This window comes from Oncorhynchus keta, chromosome 11 (assembly GCF_023373465.1).
Source record: "Oncorhynchus keta strain PuntledgeMale-10-30-2019 chromosome 11, Oket_V2, whole genome shotgun sequence".
Lineage (NCBI taxonomy): Eukaryota > Metazoa > Chordata > Actinopteri > Salmoniformes > Salmonidae > Oncorhynchus > Oncorhynchus keta.
The window spans coordinates 27,898,518-27,916,355 of NC_068431.1; the positions used below are offsets into that span (position 1 = coordinate 27,898,518).

At 46.8% G+C, this 17,838-nt stretch overlaps 1 protein-coding gene across 1 annotated transcript in view; it reads right to left on the reverse strand.

Moving 5' to 3' along the window:
- The window catches only part of LOC118390675 (uncharacterized), an 88,140-nt gene that overhangs the window by 52,247 nt on the left and 18,055 nt on the right, over positions 1-17,838 (reverse strand). Inside the window, exon 3 of the mRNA XM_052457516.1 lies at positions 14,907-15,457. Coding sequence (XP_052313476.1) covers positions 14,907-15,457 — 551 coding nt within the window. The remainder of the gene's footprint in view (positions 1-14,906; positions 15,458-17,838) is intronic.

Consider the following 17,838-nt stretch of genomic DNA (forward strand, 5'->3'; position numbering starts at 1 on the left):
TGCACATATTGTTTTATGCAGATTTTTAAAACTATTCGCATGAAAATCTGTCACCAACTGGATGAAAACCTAGATAATCTGTCCCTCTCATATCTCATTCTATTTATAGCTCATTGTCATTGCATATGTGTGATGAGGAGAATCCACTGGTGTTTTATAACTACTGACCCAGACAGTGCTTGCAAATCCCTTATTTAATCAGCCATTACCATGTCGCAATCAGATGCTTCCCACCACTCCAATCCCTCTGTTACATTTCCAGTCCTACATCCCTGCAGGAGAAAAACTCTACATCAGCCATGTCATTTATTTTGATTTAATTTGGTTACCCAGCGTCAGCCACAGCTGTCTGAGTGGCTACTCCATTGTCCTGTAGTTAATTGCTGTGCTATGAATATAATTGTTGCTTGGCCTACTTCTTCACCCAGTGTGTGAAAAGCAGTTTCCCCTTCAATGACAATCCCACTGCTTTATCTCATCCCTCTCTCTCTCACTCACTCCTGTCCCCTACGCATTTAACCAGGTAGGCTAGTTGAGAACAAGTTCTCATTTACAACTGCGACCTGGCCAAGATAAAGCAAAGCAGTGGAACACAAACAACAACACAGAGCAACACATGGAATAAACAAACATACAGTCAATAATACAATAGAAAAAGTATATATACAGTGTGTGCAAATGAGGAAGGATAAGGGAGGTGAGGCAATAAATAGGCCAAAATATTTACAATATAGCAATTAAACACTGGAGTGATAGATATGCAGAAGTTGAGTGTGCAAGTAGAGATACTGGGGTGCAAAGGAGCAAAATAAATCAAATAAATAAAAGTATGGGGATGAGGTAGTTGGATGGGCTATTTACAGATGGAGGGATCTGTGAGCTGCTCTGACAGCTGGTGCTTAAAGTTAGTGAGGGAGATATGAGTCTCCAGCTTCAGTGATTTTTGCAGTTCGTTCCAGTCATTGGCAGCAGAGAACTGGAAGGAAAGGCGACCAAAGCAGGAATTGGCTTTGGGGGTGACCAGTGAAATATACCTGCTGGAGCGCATGCTACGAGTGGGTGCTGCTATGGTGACCAGTGAGCTGAGATAAGGCGGGGTTTTACCTAGCAAATACTTATAGATGACCTGGAGCCAGTGGGTCTGGCGACGAATATGAAGCGAGGGCCAGCCAACGAGTGCATACAGGTTGCAGTGGTGGGTAGTATATGGGGCTTTGGTGACAAAACGGATGGCACTGTGATAGACTGCATCCAGTTTGGGTCTAGAGTGTCTCCACCTTTGAAGAGGGGGATGATCGCGGCAGCTTTCCAATCTTTGGGGATCGCAGATTATATGAAAGAGAGGTTGAACAGGCTAGTAATAAGGGTTGCAACAATTTCTGCGGATAATTTTAGAAAGAGAGGTTCCAGATTGTCTAGCCCGGCTGATTTGTAGGGGTCCAGATTTTGAAAGTATTTCAGAACATCAGCTATCTGGATTTGGCTGAAGGAGAAATGGGGAGGCTTGGGCAAGTTGCTGTGGGGGATTGCCAGGTGAAAAGCATGGCCAGCCATAGAAAAATGCTTATCAAAATTCTAAATTATCGTGGATTTATCTGTGGTGACAGTGGGCAGCTGGGAGGAGGTGCTCTTATACTCCATGGACTTTACAGTGTCCCAGAACTTTTTGAGTTTGTGCTACAGGATGCACATTTCTGTTTGAAAAAGCTAGCCTTTGCTTTCCTAACTGCCTGTGTATATTGGTTCCTAACTTCCCTGAAAAGTTGCATATTGTGGGGGCTATTTGATGCTAATGCAGTACGCCACAGGGTGTTTTTGTGCTGGTCAAGGGCAGTCAAGTCTGGGGTGAACCACGGGCTATATCTGTTTCTGGTTCTACATTTTTTGAATGGGGCATGCTTATTTAAGATGGTGAGGAAAGCACTTTTAAAGAATACCTGGGCATCCTCTACTGACGGAATGAGGTCAATATCCTTACAGGATACCCGGGCCAGGTCGATTAGGAAGGCCTGCTCGCTGAAGTGTTTTAGGGAGCGTTTGACAGTGATGAGGGGTGGTCGTTTGACCGTAGACCCATTATGGACGCAGGCAATAAGGCAGTGATCGCTGAGATCCTGGTTGAAGACAGCAGAGGTGTATTTGGAGGGCAGGTTGGTTAGGATGATATCTATGAGGTTGCCTGTGTTTACAGATTTGGGGTTGTACCTGGTAGGTTCATTAATCATTTGTGTGAGATTGAGGGCATCAAGCTTAGACTATAGGATGGCCGGGGTGTTAAGCATGTCCCAGTTAAGGGCACCTAACAGCACGAGCTCTGAAGATAGATGGGGGGCAATCAATTCACATATGGTCCATGGCACAGCTGGGGGCAGAAGGTGATCTATAGCAAGCGGCAACGGTGAGAGACTTGTTTCTGGAAAGGTGGATTTTTAAAAGTAGAAGCTCAAATTGTTTGGGCACAGACCTGGATAGTATAAGACAGAACTCTGCAGGCAATCTCTGCAGTAGATTGAAACTCCGCCCCCTTGGCAGTTCTATCTTGTCGGAAAATGTTATAGTTAGGGATCGAAATTTCAGGGTTTTTGGTGGTCTTCCAAAGCCAGGATTAAGACACGGCTAGGACATCCGAGATGGCAGAGTCGAGGCGGCGGGTAGCCTAGTGGTTAGAGCGTTGGACTACGGTTGACTTCTGTAACCGTAAAGCCTTGGTTTCATGCATGTTAACATTAGAAGCCTCCTCCCTAAGTTCGTTTTACTCACTGCATTAGCACAACCCTTTTTAACTAGGCAGGTCAGTTAAGAATTTTCAAGGACAGCCTAGGGGCATAAAGACAGATTTTTACCTTGTCAGCTCAGGGATTTGATCTTGCAACCTTTCGGTTACTAGTCCAACGCTCTAACCACTAGGCTACCCGCCGCCTCGACTCTGCCATCTCGGATGTCCTAGCCGTGTCTTAATCCTGGCTTTGGAAGACCACCAAAAACCCTGAAATTTCCTATGCCTAGTTAAAAAGGGTTGTGCTAATGCAGTGAGTAAAACGAACTTAGGGAGGAGGCTTCTAATGTTAACATGCATGAAACCAAGGCTTTTACGGTTACAGAAGTCAACAAATGAGAGCGCCTGGGGAATGGGAGTGGAGCTAGGTACTGCAGGGCCTGGATTAACCTCTACATCACCAGAGGAACAGAAAGAGGAGTAGGATAAGGGTACGGCTAAAGGCTATAAGAACTGGTCAGCTAGTACATTTGGAACAGAGAGTAAAAGGAGAAGGTTTCTGGGCACGGTAGAATAGATTCAAGGCAGGATGTGAATACTGTGGAGGTAAACCTATGCATTGAGTGACGATAAGAGAGATATTGTATCTAGAAACATAATTTAAACCAGGTGAGGTCACTGCATGTGTGGGAGGTAGAACTAAAGGGTGTATTGAGCAGGGCTAGAGGCTCTACAGTGAAATTATGCAATAATCACGAACCAAAACAGCAATGGACAAGGCATATTGACATTAGGGAGAGGCATGCATAGTCGAGTGATCATAGGGTTCCACTGAGTAGCTCGACAGGCTGCAGACACGGTGATTCAGACAGCTAGCGGGCCGGGGCAAGCAAGCTAGCAGAAGGGCCTTAGAGGGACGTCGCGACGGAAGAAGTCTGTTGTAGCCCCCTCATGTTGTTACGTCGGCAGACCAGTCGTGAAGGATCAGCAGGGCTCCGTGTGGTAAAAGGACCCAGGCCAATCGGCAAAATCGGCATAGTGGCCTAAGAATTTGTCCAATGGGCCTCTTCAGCTAACAGTCCAATATGCTCTAGACAGGTAGCAGGCTAGCAGATTGGCATTCAGGGAACGTTGCAACGAAGGACCTAGTTGAAAACCCCCCTCGGGCAGATTACGTCGGTAGTCCAGTCGTGATGGATCGGCGGGGCTCCATGACGGCAGTAAAAGGGGTCCAGGCCAATTGGCAAAATAGGTATTGTAACCCAAGGAGTGACTGATGGACATCTTCGGCTAGCTGGGAGATGAGCCTAGCAAAAGCTAGCTCCAGGCAAATTGGTTTTTGCTTCGGGACAGAGACGTTAGCCAGGAGTGGCAACTCGGACAGCGGCTAGCTAGCTGCAATGATCCAGGCGAGAAGGATCAGAGCTTGCGGTAGGAATCCGGAGATATGGAGAAAAATAAGTCAGATTTGCTCTGGTTCGAATCGCGCTGTGCAAACTGCCAAGAGTTGCCCGGGCTAAAGGTTAGCTGATGACCACTAGCAGTGGCTGGCTGACTACTAGCTAGTAGCTAGTTAACTGGCTAGCTTCTATTGGGGGTTCCGGTTCAAAAGTAAAGAAAATAGCAGATCCATACCACATTGGGTGAGGTGGATTGCAGGAGACTATGTTGAAGTTGAGGTAAATAAAAAATATAACAAATATTTTTTTAAATATATGCAAAGAAAAATGATATAAAAATTATATAAAAAGATACACATGACAAGACGAGGACGAAGTCTGACTGCTACGCCATCTTGGAACAAAAAATCAAAGTCAGCTGTCTGACAACTGACCTTGAGAAATAAATTAATCTTGAAATGAATGGTATTATTTTTATATTTTGCTTCTATTCACACATGCCTATCTCCATTACTCATGCTCACATAACTCCAGACAGAATTCAATTCAGTCAAAGTGTTGCAGTTAACTTGGCTGATGTTCTGCTACAGATGTCCTTCTGTCAAGGCCTTGTTGAGTCATGTGGGTGATTTTAGTTCACTCCTAACCATTGGTCACATGGTAATCGCAAAGCCTCAGTTTATCAGCTGCACATGCAGAAACTATAACTGCTGGGTAAGATAGTTAGCAGGGAATGTATTTACTGCACATCAACAGAGTTGCAAAGGAAACTGATAGTTTGTTGATAGTGAGTAGTACACAAATCAAATGGGTCTCAGCCAGGCAGCAAAATATCCTCACTCCACTTGTTTATTAGTTTGCATTTCAAACGTCTGTTCTCATCATGACTCTCACATTCCTCTGAGATTTTCCCTCATTCTCCCCCAGGTCCCCGTGCACACTGCTTCTGTTCTTCTCTCCACTTCCCACTCTCTCTCCCTTCTGCTGAGGTCATGGTGTCTTTTGGCCTATTCCTCCCTCTCAGAGTCTGACTATTGCTTTCCTCTCTTGTTCCATAACGGGGGCAGAACAGAACAGAACTGCCTGTGGACCGCAGGGCCTCTTTGTGTCACTGTATTTCATTTCACATCATCTGCTGAGGATACACTATCTCAGACCATCCATCTGCCTTACTGTCCATCCATATTGAAATCAACAGGCTTATGCATTTCAATGGGCACCTCTTGCCTGGATTTGCTTAGTTCAGTTCACATACTGTGTGGAAAGTGTAATAGTGCAGTGGTTGATGGTATAGTTCACCTGGTTCACCAACTACTTCTCAGATAAGGTCAGCACAGGTGCATAAAAGCAGGGACCGAGAGACTGAAAAACAGCTTCTATCTCAAGGCCATCAGACTGTTAAACAGCCATCACTAACATTGCTGCCAACATACTGACTCATCTCTAGCCCCTTTAATAATGAAACATGTATGTAATAAATGTATCACTAGCCACTTTAACTTATTGATGACAGTGGGGCAATATTGAGTAGCTTGGATGAATAAGGTGCCCAGAGTAAACTACCTGAGACAAATCCAACCAGGAAGAGGGAAATCTGAGGTTTGTAGTTTCATTTAAGTGATTGCCTATCGAATATGCTGTGTCTATGGGGCCAGATTGCACTTCCCAACGCTTCCAGCAGATGTCAACAGTCTTTAGAAAATTGTTTGAGGCTTCTATTGTGGAAGGGTGTCGAATAAGAGCTGTTTCAACAAGTGGACTCGGCTGAGGCCAATCAGTTGTTAACTGTACGGTCACGCGAGCGTATTACAGTATTACAGCCCGGCTGATTTACAGCCCGGCTGATTTGTAGGGGTCCAGATTTTGAAAGTCTTTCAGAACATCAGCTATCTGGATTTGGCTGAAGGAGAAATGGGGAGGCTTGGGCAAGTTGCTGTGGGGGATTGCCAGGTGAAAAGCATGGCCAGCCATAGAAAAATGCTTATCAAAATTCTCAATTATCGTGGATTTATCTGTGGTGACAGTGGGCAGCTGGGAGGAGGTGCTCTTATACTCCATGGACTTTACCGTGTCCCAGAACTTTTTGAGTTTGTGCTACAGGATGCACATTTCTGTTTGAAAAAGCTAGCCTTTGCTTTCCTAACTGCCTGTGTATATTGGTTCCTAACTTCCCTGAAAAGTTGCATATTGTGGGGGCTATTTGATGCTAATGCAGTACGCCACAGGGTGTTTTTGTGCTGATCAAGGGCAGTCAAGTCTGGGGTGAACCACGGCTATATCTGTTTCTGGTTCTACATTTTTTGAATGGGGCATGCTTATTTAAGATGGTGAGGAAAGCACTTTTAAAGAATACCCGGGCATCCTCTACTGACGGAATGAGGTCAATATCCTTACAGGATACCCGGGCCAGGTCGATTAGGAAGGCCTGCTCGCTGAAGTGTTTTAGGGAGCGTTTGACAGTGATGAGGGGTGGTCGTTTGACCGTAGACCCATTACGGACGCAGGCAATAAGGCAGTGATCGCTGAGATCCTGGTTGAAGACAGCAGAGGTGTATTTGGAGGGCAGGTTGGTTAGGATGATATCTACGTAACGTAAACAACACTGCTAGCTAGCCAGCTAGCCCCCGAATAGCAGCACTGTAGAAATTATTACACTCAACGGAACGACTTGATTAGTGTAGTGCCAACAACGCAGCTACTGCCAGCTAGCCTACTTTAGCAGTACTGTATCATTTGAATCATTTTAGTCAATAAGATTCTTGCTATGTAAGCTTAACTTTCTGAACATTCGAGACGTGTAGTCCACTTGTCATCCCAATTTCCTTGCATTAGCGTAGCCTTTTCTGTAGCCTGTCAACTATGTGTCTGTCTATCCCTGTTCTCTCCTCTCTGCACAGACCATACAAACGCTCCACACCGCGTGGCCGCGACCACCCTAATCTGGTGGTCCCAGCGCGTACGACCCACGTGGAGTTCCAGGTCTCCGGTAGCCTCTGGAACTGCCGATCTGCGGCCAACAAGGCAGAGTTCATCTCAGCCTATGCCTCCCTCCAGTCCCTTGACTTCTTGGCACTGACGGAAACATGGATCACCACAGATAACACTGCTACTCCTACTGCTCTCTCCTCGTCCGCCCACGTGTTCTCGCACACCCCGAGAGCTTCTGGTCAGCGGGTGGTGGCACCGGGATCCTCATCTCTCCCAAGTGGTCTTTCTCTCTCTCCCCTTACCCATCTGTCTATTGCCTCCTTTGAATTCCATGCTGTCACAGTTACCAGCCCTTTCAAGCTTAACATCCTTATCATTTATCGCCCTCCAGGTTCCCTCGGAGAGTTCATCAATGAGCTTGATGCCTTGATAAGCTCCTTTCCTGAGGACGGCTCACCTCTCACAGTTCTGGGTGACTTTAACCTCCCCACGTCTACCTTTGACTCATTCCTCTCTGCCTCCTTCTTTCCACTCCTCTCCTCTTTTGACCTCACCCTCTCACCTTCCCCCTACTCACAAGGCAGGCAATACGCTTGACCTCATCTTTACTAGATGCTGTTCTTCCACTAACCTCATTGCAACTCCCCTCCAAGTCTCCGACCACTACCTTGTATCCTTTTCCCTCTCGCTCTCATCCAACACTTCCCACACTGCCCCTACTCGGATGGTATCGCGCCGTCCCAACCTTCGCTCTCTCCCCCGCTACTCTCTCCTCTTCCATCCTATCATCTCTTCCCTCTGCTCAAACTTTCTCCAACCTATCTCCTGATTCTGCCTCCTCAACCCTCCTCTCCTCCCTTACTGCATCCTTTGACTCTCTATGTCCCCTATCCTCCAGGCCGGCTCGGTCCTCCCTCCCGCTCCGTGGCTCGACGACTCATTGCGAGCTCACAGAACAGGGCTCCGGGCAGCCGAGCGGAAATGGAGGAAAACTCGCCTCCCTGCGGACCTGGCATCCTTTCACTCCCTCCTCTCTACATTTTCCTCCTCTGTCTCTGCTGCTAAAGCCACTTTCTACCATTCTAAATTCCAAGCATCTGCCTCTAACCCTAGGAAGCTCTTTGCCACCTTCTCCTCCCTCCTGAATCCTCCCCCCTCCTCCCTCTCTGCAGATGACTTCGTCAACCATTTCGAAAAGAAGGTCGATGACATCCGATCCTCGTTTGCTAAGTCAAACGACACCGCTGGTTCTGCTCACACTGCCCTACCCTATGCTCTGACCTCTTTCTCCCCTCTCTCTCCAGATGAAATCTCGCGTCTTGTGACGGCCGGCCGCCCAACAACCTGCCCGCTTGACCCTATCCCCTCCTCTCTTCTCCAGACCATTTCCGGAGACCTTCTCCCTTACCTCACCTCGCTCATCAACTCATCCCTGACCGCTGGCTACGTCCCTCCCGTCTTCAAGAGAGCGAGAGTTGCACCCCTTCTGAAAAAACCTACACTCGATCCCTCCGATGTCAACAACTACAGACCAGTATCCCTTCTCTCTTTTCTCTCCAAAACTCTTGAGCGTGCCGTCCTTGGCCAGCTCTACCGCTATCTCTCTCAGAATGACCTTCTTGATCCAAATCAGTCAGGTTTCAAGACTAGTCATTCAACTGAGACTGCTCTTCTCTGTATCACGGAGGCGCTCCGCACTGCTAAAGCTAACTCTCTCTCCTCTGCTCTCATCCTTCTAGACCTATCGGCTGCCTTCGATACTGTGAACCATCAGATCCTCCTCTCCACCCTCTCCGAGTTGGGCATCTCCGGCGCGGCCCACGCTTGGATTGCGTCCTACCTGACAGGTCGCTCCTACCAGGTGGCGTGGCGAGAATCTGTCTCCTCACCACGCGCTCTCACCACTGGTGTCCCCCAGGGCTCTGTTCTAGGCCCTCTCTTATTCTCGCTATACACCAAGTCACTTGGCTCTGTCATAACCTCACATGGTCTCTCCTATCATTGCTATGCAGACGACACACAATTAATCTTCTCCTTTCCCCCTTCTGATGACCAGGTGGCGAATCGCATCTCTGCATGTCTGGCAGACATATCAGTGTGGATGACGGATCACCACCTCAAGCTGAACCTCAGCAAGACGGAGCTCCTCTTCCTCCCGGGGAAGGACTGCCCGTTCCATGATCTCGCCATCACGGTTGACAACTCCATTGTGTCCTCCTCCCAGAGCGCTAAGAACCTTGGCGTGATCCTGGACAACACCCTGACGTTCTCAACTAACATCAAGGCGGTGTCCCGTTCCTGTAGGTTCATGCTCTACAACATCCGCAGAGTACGACCCTGCCTCACACAGGAAGCGGCGCAGGTCCTAATCCAGGCACTTGTCATCTCCCGTCTTGATTACTGCAACTCGCTGTTGGCTGGGCTCCTGCCTGTGCCATTAAACCCCTACAACTCATCCAGAACGCCGCAGCCCGTCTGGTGTTCAACCTTCCCAAGTTCTCTCACGTCACCCCGCTCCTCCGCTCTCTCCCACTGGCTTCCAGTTGAAGCTCGCATCCGCTACAAGACCATGGTGCTCGCCTACGGAGCTGTGAGGGGAACGGCACCTCAGTACCTCCAGGCTCTGATCAGGCCCTACACCCAAACAAGGGCACTGCGTTCATCCACCTCTGGCCTGCTCGCCTCCCTACCACTGAGGAAGTACAGTTCCCGCTCAGCCCAGTCAAAACTGTTCGCTGCTCTGGCCCCCAATGGTGGAACAAACTCCCTCACGACGCCAGGACAGCGGAGTCAATCACCACCTTCCGGAGACACCTGAAACCCCACCTCTTCAAGGAATACCTAGGATAGGGTAAGTAAGGGTAAGTAATCCTTCTCACCCCCCCAACAAGATTTAGATGCAAGTGGCTGTTCCACTGGTTGTCATAGGTGTTTGCACCAATTTGTAAGTCGCTCTGGATAAGAGCGTCTGCTAAATGACTTAAATGTAAATGTAAATGTATGAGGTTGCCTGTGTTTACAGATTTGGGGTTGTACCTGGTAGGTTCATTAATCATTTGTGTGAGATTGAGGGCATCAAGCTTAGACTATAGGATGGCCGGGGTGTTAAGCATGTCCCAGTTAAGGGCACCTAACAGCACGAGCTCTGAAGATAGATGGGGGGCAATCAATTCACATATGGTCCATGACACAGCTGGGGGCAGAAGGTGATCTATAGCAAGCGGCAACGGTGAGAGACTTGTTTCTGGAAAGGTGGATTTTTAAAAGTAGAAGCTCAAATTGTTTGGGCACAGACCTGGATAGTAAGACAGAACTCTGCAGGCAATCTCTGCAGTAGATTGAAACTCCGCCCCCTTGGCAGTTCTATCTTGTCGTAAAATGTTATAGTTAGGGATCGAAATTTCAGGGTTTTTGGTGGTCTTCCAAAGCCAGGATTAAGACACGGCTAGGACATCCGGGATGGCAGAGTCGAGGCGGCGGGTAGCCTAGTGGTTAGAGCGTTGGACTAGTAACCGAAAGGTTGCAAGATCAAATCCCTGAGCTGACAAGGTAAAAATCGGTCTTTCTGCCCCTAGGCTGTCCTTGAAAATAAGAATTTGTTCTTAACTGACCTGCCTAGTTAAAAAAGGGTTGTGCTAATGCAGTGAGTAAAATGAACTTAGGGAGGAGGCTTCTAATGTTAACATGCATGAAACCAAGGCTTTTACGGTTACAGAAGTCAACAAATGAGAGCACCTGGGGAATGGGAGTGGAGCTAGGTACTGCAGGGCCTGGATTAACCTCTACATCACCAGAGGAACAGAGGAGGAGTAGGATAAGGGTACGGCTAAAGGCTATAAGAACTGGTCAGCTAGTACATTTGGAACAGAGAGTAAAAGGAGAAGGTTTCTGGGCACGGTAGAATAGATTCAAGGCAGGATGTGAATACTGTGGAGGTAAACCTATGCATTGAGTGACGATAAGAGAGATATTGTCTCTTGAAACATAATTTAAACCAGGTGAGGTCACTGCATGTGTGGGAGGTAGAACTAAAGGGTGTATTGAGCAGGGCTAGAGGCTCTACAGTGAAATTATGCAATAATCACGAACCAAAACAGCAATGGACAAGGCATATTGACATTAGGGAGAGGCATGCATAGTAGAGTGATCATAGGGGTCCACTGAGTAGCTCGACAGGCTGCAGACACGGTAATTCAGACAGCTAGCGGGCCGGGGTAAGCAAGCTAGCAGAAGGGCCTTAGAGGGACGTCGCGACGGAAGAAGTCTGTTGTAGCCCCCTCATGTTGTTACGTCGGCAGACCAGTCGTGAAGGATCAGCAGGGCTCCGTGTGGTAAAAGGACCCAGGCCAATTGGCAAAATCGGCATAGTGGCCTAAGAATTTGTCCAGGATCAGCAAAGGTAAGTGAAGATTTATAATGCTATTTATGACTTTTGCTGACTCCACAACTTGGCGGGTAACTGTATGGCTTGCTTTTGTGGCTGAACGCTATTCTCAGATTATTGAATATTGTGCTTTTGCCGTAAAGCTTTTTTTGAAATCTGACACAGCGGTTGCATTAAGAACAAATTTATCTTTAATTCTATGTAAAACATGTATCTTTCATCAAAGTTTATGATGAGTATTTCTGTTATTTGATGTTGCTCTGCAATTTCTCTGGAAATTTTTGTAGGTATTTCTGAACATGGCGCCAATGTAAACTGAGGTTTTTGGATATAAATATGAACTTGATCGAACAAAACATACATCTATTGTGTAATATTGAGTCCTGGGAGTGTCATCTGATGAATATCGTCAAAGGTTAGTGATTCATTTGATCTATATTTATATATTGCTTTTTGTGACACCTCTCTTTGGTTGGAAAATGACTGAATGCTTTCTGTGACTAGTTGCTGACCTAACATAATGATATGTTCTGCTTTCGCCGAAAAGCCTTTTTGAAATCGGACACTGTGGTTGGATTAACGAGAAGTGTATCTTTAAATTGGTGTAAAATACTTGTATGGTTGAGGAACTTTAATTTTGAGATTTCTGTTGTTTTGAATTTGGCGCCCTGCAATTTCACTGGCTGTTGGCGAGGTGGGACCAGAGAGGTTAAACAATGCCACTTTATATAATGTTAACATACCCGACATTACTAATCTCATATGAATATACTGTACTCTATACCGTCTACTGCATCTTGCCTATGCCGTTCTGCCATCTCTCATTCATATATTTTTATGTACATATTCTTTTTCATTCCTTTACACTTGTGTGTATAAAGTAGTTGTTGTGAAATTGTTAGGTTACTTGTTAGATATTACTGCAGGGTCGGAACTAGAAGCACAAGCATTTCGTTACACTCGCATTAACATCTGTGTATGTGACAAATACAATTTGATTTGATTTGATTTTGGGTTCAGTGTGTCAAATCGGAGGGCCTGTTGTCCGGACCTCTGGCAGTCTCTATGGGGGCCAACTCTTTTCTCTGTATATATCAATGATGTCGCTCTTGCTACGAGTGATTCCTTGATCCACCTCTACGCAGACGACACCATTCTGTATACATCTGGCCCTTCTTTGGACACTGTGTTAACTAACCTCCAAATGAGCTTCAATGCCATACAACACTCCTTCCGTGGCCTCAAACTGCTCTTAAACGATGATTTTCAGGATTTTTTTCCTTCTCATTTTGTCTGTCATAGTTGAAGTGTACCCATGATGAAAATTACAGGCCTCTCCCAAGTGGGAGAACTTTCACAATTGGTGGCTGACTAAATACTTTTTTGCCCCACTGTACGTGTGTAGAAGAACATAGCATGTGTTTATGTGGTGCATAGTCATGGTTGGTTAGTCACCTCTCAGCGCTGACACACGAACACATCAGCGTAATCTGATCTGATAGGCAGAGGGCAGAAATGTATTACAGGGCAATGGCTGGTCCAGGGACAACTCTGTCTACCTTTGTGCCAACCTAAATACCCACAGGCTAAAACCCGAACAGGCCCTGAAAACAGTGTTTTAGAGGAAAATGTCAAGTCCAACATAGTCTATCCTCAGAGAGACTGAACCAATTTTTCAACGCTGATACCGATACCGATTATTGGAGGACCAAAAAAAGCAGATACCGATTAATCGTCCGCTTTTTTTATTTTGTTATTTGTAATAATGACAATTACAACAGTACTGAATTAACACTTATTTTTTATTTTACCCCTTTTTTCTCCCCAATTTTTAAGTTCTAACTGACTTGCCTAGTTAAATAAAAGGTGTACAAAATATATATATAGATATATTTTTAATAATCGGAAATCGGCGGCCAAAAATACCGATTTCCGATTGTTATGAAAACTTGAAATCGGCCCTAATTAATCGGCCATTCCGATGAATTGGTCGACCTCTAATTTGAAGACATCCCTCCTGGCTGACACTGGCATGGACAGGGTGTTAAAATATAGCCCAGGGGCTAGGGAGAGAGAAAGAGAAAGTTGTCACAGCTATTCATTTAAGACCCAGCTACCACTGTGGGCAAAACACACACACACACACACACACACACACACACACACACACACACACACACACACACACACACACACACACACATAAAGAACTGCACATTTCAATCACTGACCAATAGTATTTAGGTTTGAGAGGAGTCTCCAGGAGACTTAAGAAGAATAGGTTGTCCCTTCTGAGTACTGACTTGATTTGTGAGAGCTCGTCTGCTGCTAAATAGCACTTATCTATAAAGCACTACTATCCTGCTGTATATGCATTAGCCTCTCTTATCTTTACCACTCCCATCAGCTACTGTACCATGGAGCACTTCCAGCTGATGAATGCTGACCTTGGCAACCTATCCCTCTGGATGCAATAAGGTCCAGTGTAAAGACAAACCAGTTTGGATAATGGTGAGTTTTCTCCATGGGGTCAACCTGAGGTATCTGAGGAGGATTAGGGCTAAGTAAAAGGCTCCTTCCTCTTTTAACTGGCTGTGGGTTTACATAAAGATGTTAGCATTGTCCTGATATGATCCAAGAGCTCAGCTCCTCTCCTTCGGGTGGAGCAGCAACCATGAACCTAGATTGCCCAACTTCTTCATAGGCACAGATCCAAGATCAGTTTACCATCCGCCTAAATACTAACTTTAACCATTAGAGAACAAATGCAAAACTGATTATAGATCAGTGTCTAGTGGCACTTCATCCTACTTCTGGTTTGGCAGTCACATGAAAGGCAGCACTGTCAAACAGTACGGGTGCCGCAACACAGACCTGTTGTATCCCAAACATTCTGCGACGCCTCAAGGGTTCATTCATCCCACCATGCGATGGTGTAAGGTTCCATATCGGGGCAGAGCCTGTCCACACGCTCCTGCTCACATTGGTGACCGTCGCTGGTGCCAAGGAGTGCCAACACCCATGCCCAGGGGCACCTCCGACCTCTAGTATACATTCCAGGCCTGGCACCACTACTGCTAATTACCAGCAGGTCCGCTAAGGCTGCTTTTGAAGTTTGTCCCCCGTTAAGGTCAGGCTACAATGGAAGGTCTGTCCAGGGTCTTTACACTTCCTGGATGTTGTTATTGTCCCAATTCTGCTTTAAGCCGTCCAAGATACTCGTATTACTACACTGGGTCTTAGGAAACTCAAAGTGCCGTTCCGGAAACAATCCAAGAAAGGGTGAGAAACTGAGGTTTAGGATTAACAAAAATATGTCTAGTTTGTTGTTCACATACATTGAGAGTTACATAGATAAACATCTAAGGGAGTTGTAAGTCATGACTGTCCTTCAACCATTATACGCACGCACGCACACACACACACACACACACACACACACACACACACACACACACGAAGGAAGTACAGTACTCACGGTTTCTCCAGAGTCTCTAGGTCTGTGTGTGTTGGACTCCTTGTGGATGTCGATACACTGTGTAGGTCAGACTCTCCCTCTCTCTTGTCCTCTGTCCCTGTGTGTCGAGTGTCCTTTCCTCCCGTCAGACTCCCGGCGGAGTCACAGTGGTCCTGGTCCCACTCTGCACCACATGTCATTCCTGAGAGGTCTGGCTCAATAGACACCACTGCTAATGCACTTTCCTCCTCTTGTCCTTCTTCTCCCTCCTCTGCCTGCTGTTCCTCCTGCTGCTGGACTGCTGTGGCGGGTTCAGCCTTGAAGTGGAATAGACTCCCCAGTCTCCTGAAGAAGGCATCTAAAGGGGGAGGACGCGTGGGAGAGCCGGCTCCCGGGGGGCTCGCCGGAGAACAAGGCACAGAGTCCACTGAGGGGGGTGGGACGAGGGGCTGGTCCGGTATGCTGCTGCTGCCCTCTCCTCCTTTCTCCTTTCCCTGGCTCTCTCTGTCCTCCAATGCCTCTCCCAGCACTCCTTCCCTTACATCTCCCTCTTCTTCCGTGCCTTGGAATGCCTGGAACCCCAAGACAATGACACAAAAAAAGAGAGATAGAGAAAGAGAGGGGTGTGTGTGAAAGCAAATCAGATGAACTTTCTCAGCCGCAGGCTTGCCACTGACAAAGCAGTATACAGCAGCACCCTGGCAAAAGGGTAGAACAGGGGATGAGAGCAGAATGAGATTCCCATGAAAAGCCGGTAAACTGTCTTTCTCCCTCTTCTCTTTCCATCGGCTGTGCCCTCTACAGCAACAGCAGCTAAGTGGCAGCAACTGCTCTCTAATGCAAATGTGTCTATGAAACACACAGCACTCCCCTCCCCCATAGCCCTGCCCACAATGCAGTTAACTCTCTCAGCACCGCAGCAATCTGCCAGGGTAGTAAAAGAGATGGGGCCGGTGTTTACAGCATGCTGCACATCTGTAAGTCTCCGCATGAGTAATGCAGAGGGAAAAGAGCACCACATACATCCTTCTGCTGCATTTATGTCATCGCCATTGTCAACCTAAACCATTCCTGCACAGAATACAAATCAAGGCTGTCTAATTGAACCATTCCCAGCAGGTAAAACTAGTGGAAATGACGTCATGACAAAATTATGTAATTATGATGACATTTTTATTTGTTTTTCCCACTAGGTTAATCTTCAATCGAAAAGTCCCCCAATGTTATTACCCTATTCAAATGTTGTCTGTTTTGGCCAAATGTTGTTTGTAACATGTAGGAGGAAACTCATGGGAAACACTCACCCCACCCACATGTATATAGACATCCTTCACTCTCTGTCCATTAGTAGTCAACAATTAAAACATACACTCATGTTGTGGTTTTGTTTACTTCCTCAGCTACTGTAAATCACTTCCTGCCTTGAGACTACAGTATCCACAAGGAGACACAAAGCAATGTGCTACTAGCTTTTAGCATGACAAATCTTAGGATGTGGGGGCTGGGGGGAAGGGGGGCAGGGAGCAGAATTAGGGTCACCAAATCAATCAGACAGCGGCTTTCAAGGTCCAGACACAATGGACCACAGAGTGAGGAGCGGATTCTCAATACTCCTCTCTTCGTTTGCTTGTAGGTGAAAGGATTGGAAAGGTTTTAACCATGTTGCTTTGTTCCTCCAGTCCTCTGAGAACATTATGAAGGAAAGGCATTCAAATGAATTCATATTAACATGTAATATTATAACCATTACATGGACATAAAGCCCATTGTCCTTCAGCATATGGGCACAATGCCTCTTCTGGGACAGCTTCAACCAGTGAACTAGCTCTGGTATCACTGTGTGTGCTTCACCCTTCACAGAGAGGCCTTAAGTGAACATCTCATTCAATTATCCTTCAGCTCATCACAAAGGATGAGAACACACAGACAGACAGGGGATGTCTCACATGGCTGGGATTGGATTTATCACTCCACCATGTCTCACAGACTTACATCAAATAAATATGAAATGGTTATTCAGCTAAAATCATATATTTTTAATACTCCCAAAACGTGGTCTTCTATAGGTCTTGGTCCTGGTCTTCTATAGGTCAAAAACACCGCCAGCCATGTAAACTTTATAGAAATAAAACTTTTTGGGCAGGCATGATTCCATGACATTGTCATTAAAGGGCACTGAGGCCAGACAATCTCTCTGAACTGATCGAGAGAATAGGCATAAATAGTCCCCAAATGTCCTTCTAATCCAGATGTAAACTTACACTCTGCCCTGCGATCCCACCACCATTCTCCTGTCCTACTGGACTCACTGTCTCTCCTGTCCTACTGGACTCACTGTCTCTCCTGTCCTACTGGAATCACTGTCCTCCTGGACTCACTATCTCTATTGTCCTACTGGACTCACTGTCTCTCCTGTCCTACTGGACTCACTGTCTCTCCTGTCCTACTGGACTCACTGTCTCCCCTGTCCTACTGGACTCACTGTCTCTCCTGTCCTACTGGACTCACTGTCCTACTGGACTCACTGTCTCTCCTGTCCTACTGGACTCACTGTCTCTCCTGGCCTACTGGACTCACTGTCTCTCCTGTCCTACTGGACTCACTGTCTCTCCTGTCCTACTGGACTCACTGTCTCTCCTGTCCTACTGGACTCACTGTCCTCCTGGACTCACTATCTCTATTGTCCTACTGGACTCACTGTCTCTCCTGTCCTACTGGACTCACTGTCTCTCCTGTCCTACTGGACTCACTGTCTCCCCTGTCCTACTGGACTCACTGTCTCCCCTGTCCTACTGGACTCACTGTCTCTCCTGTCCTACTGGACTCACTGTCCTACTGGACTCACTGTCTCTCCTGTCCTACTGGACTCACTGTCTCTCCTGGCCTACTGGACTCACTGTCTCTCCTGTCCTACTGGACTCACTGTCTCTCCTGTCCTACTGGACTCACTGTC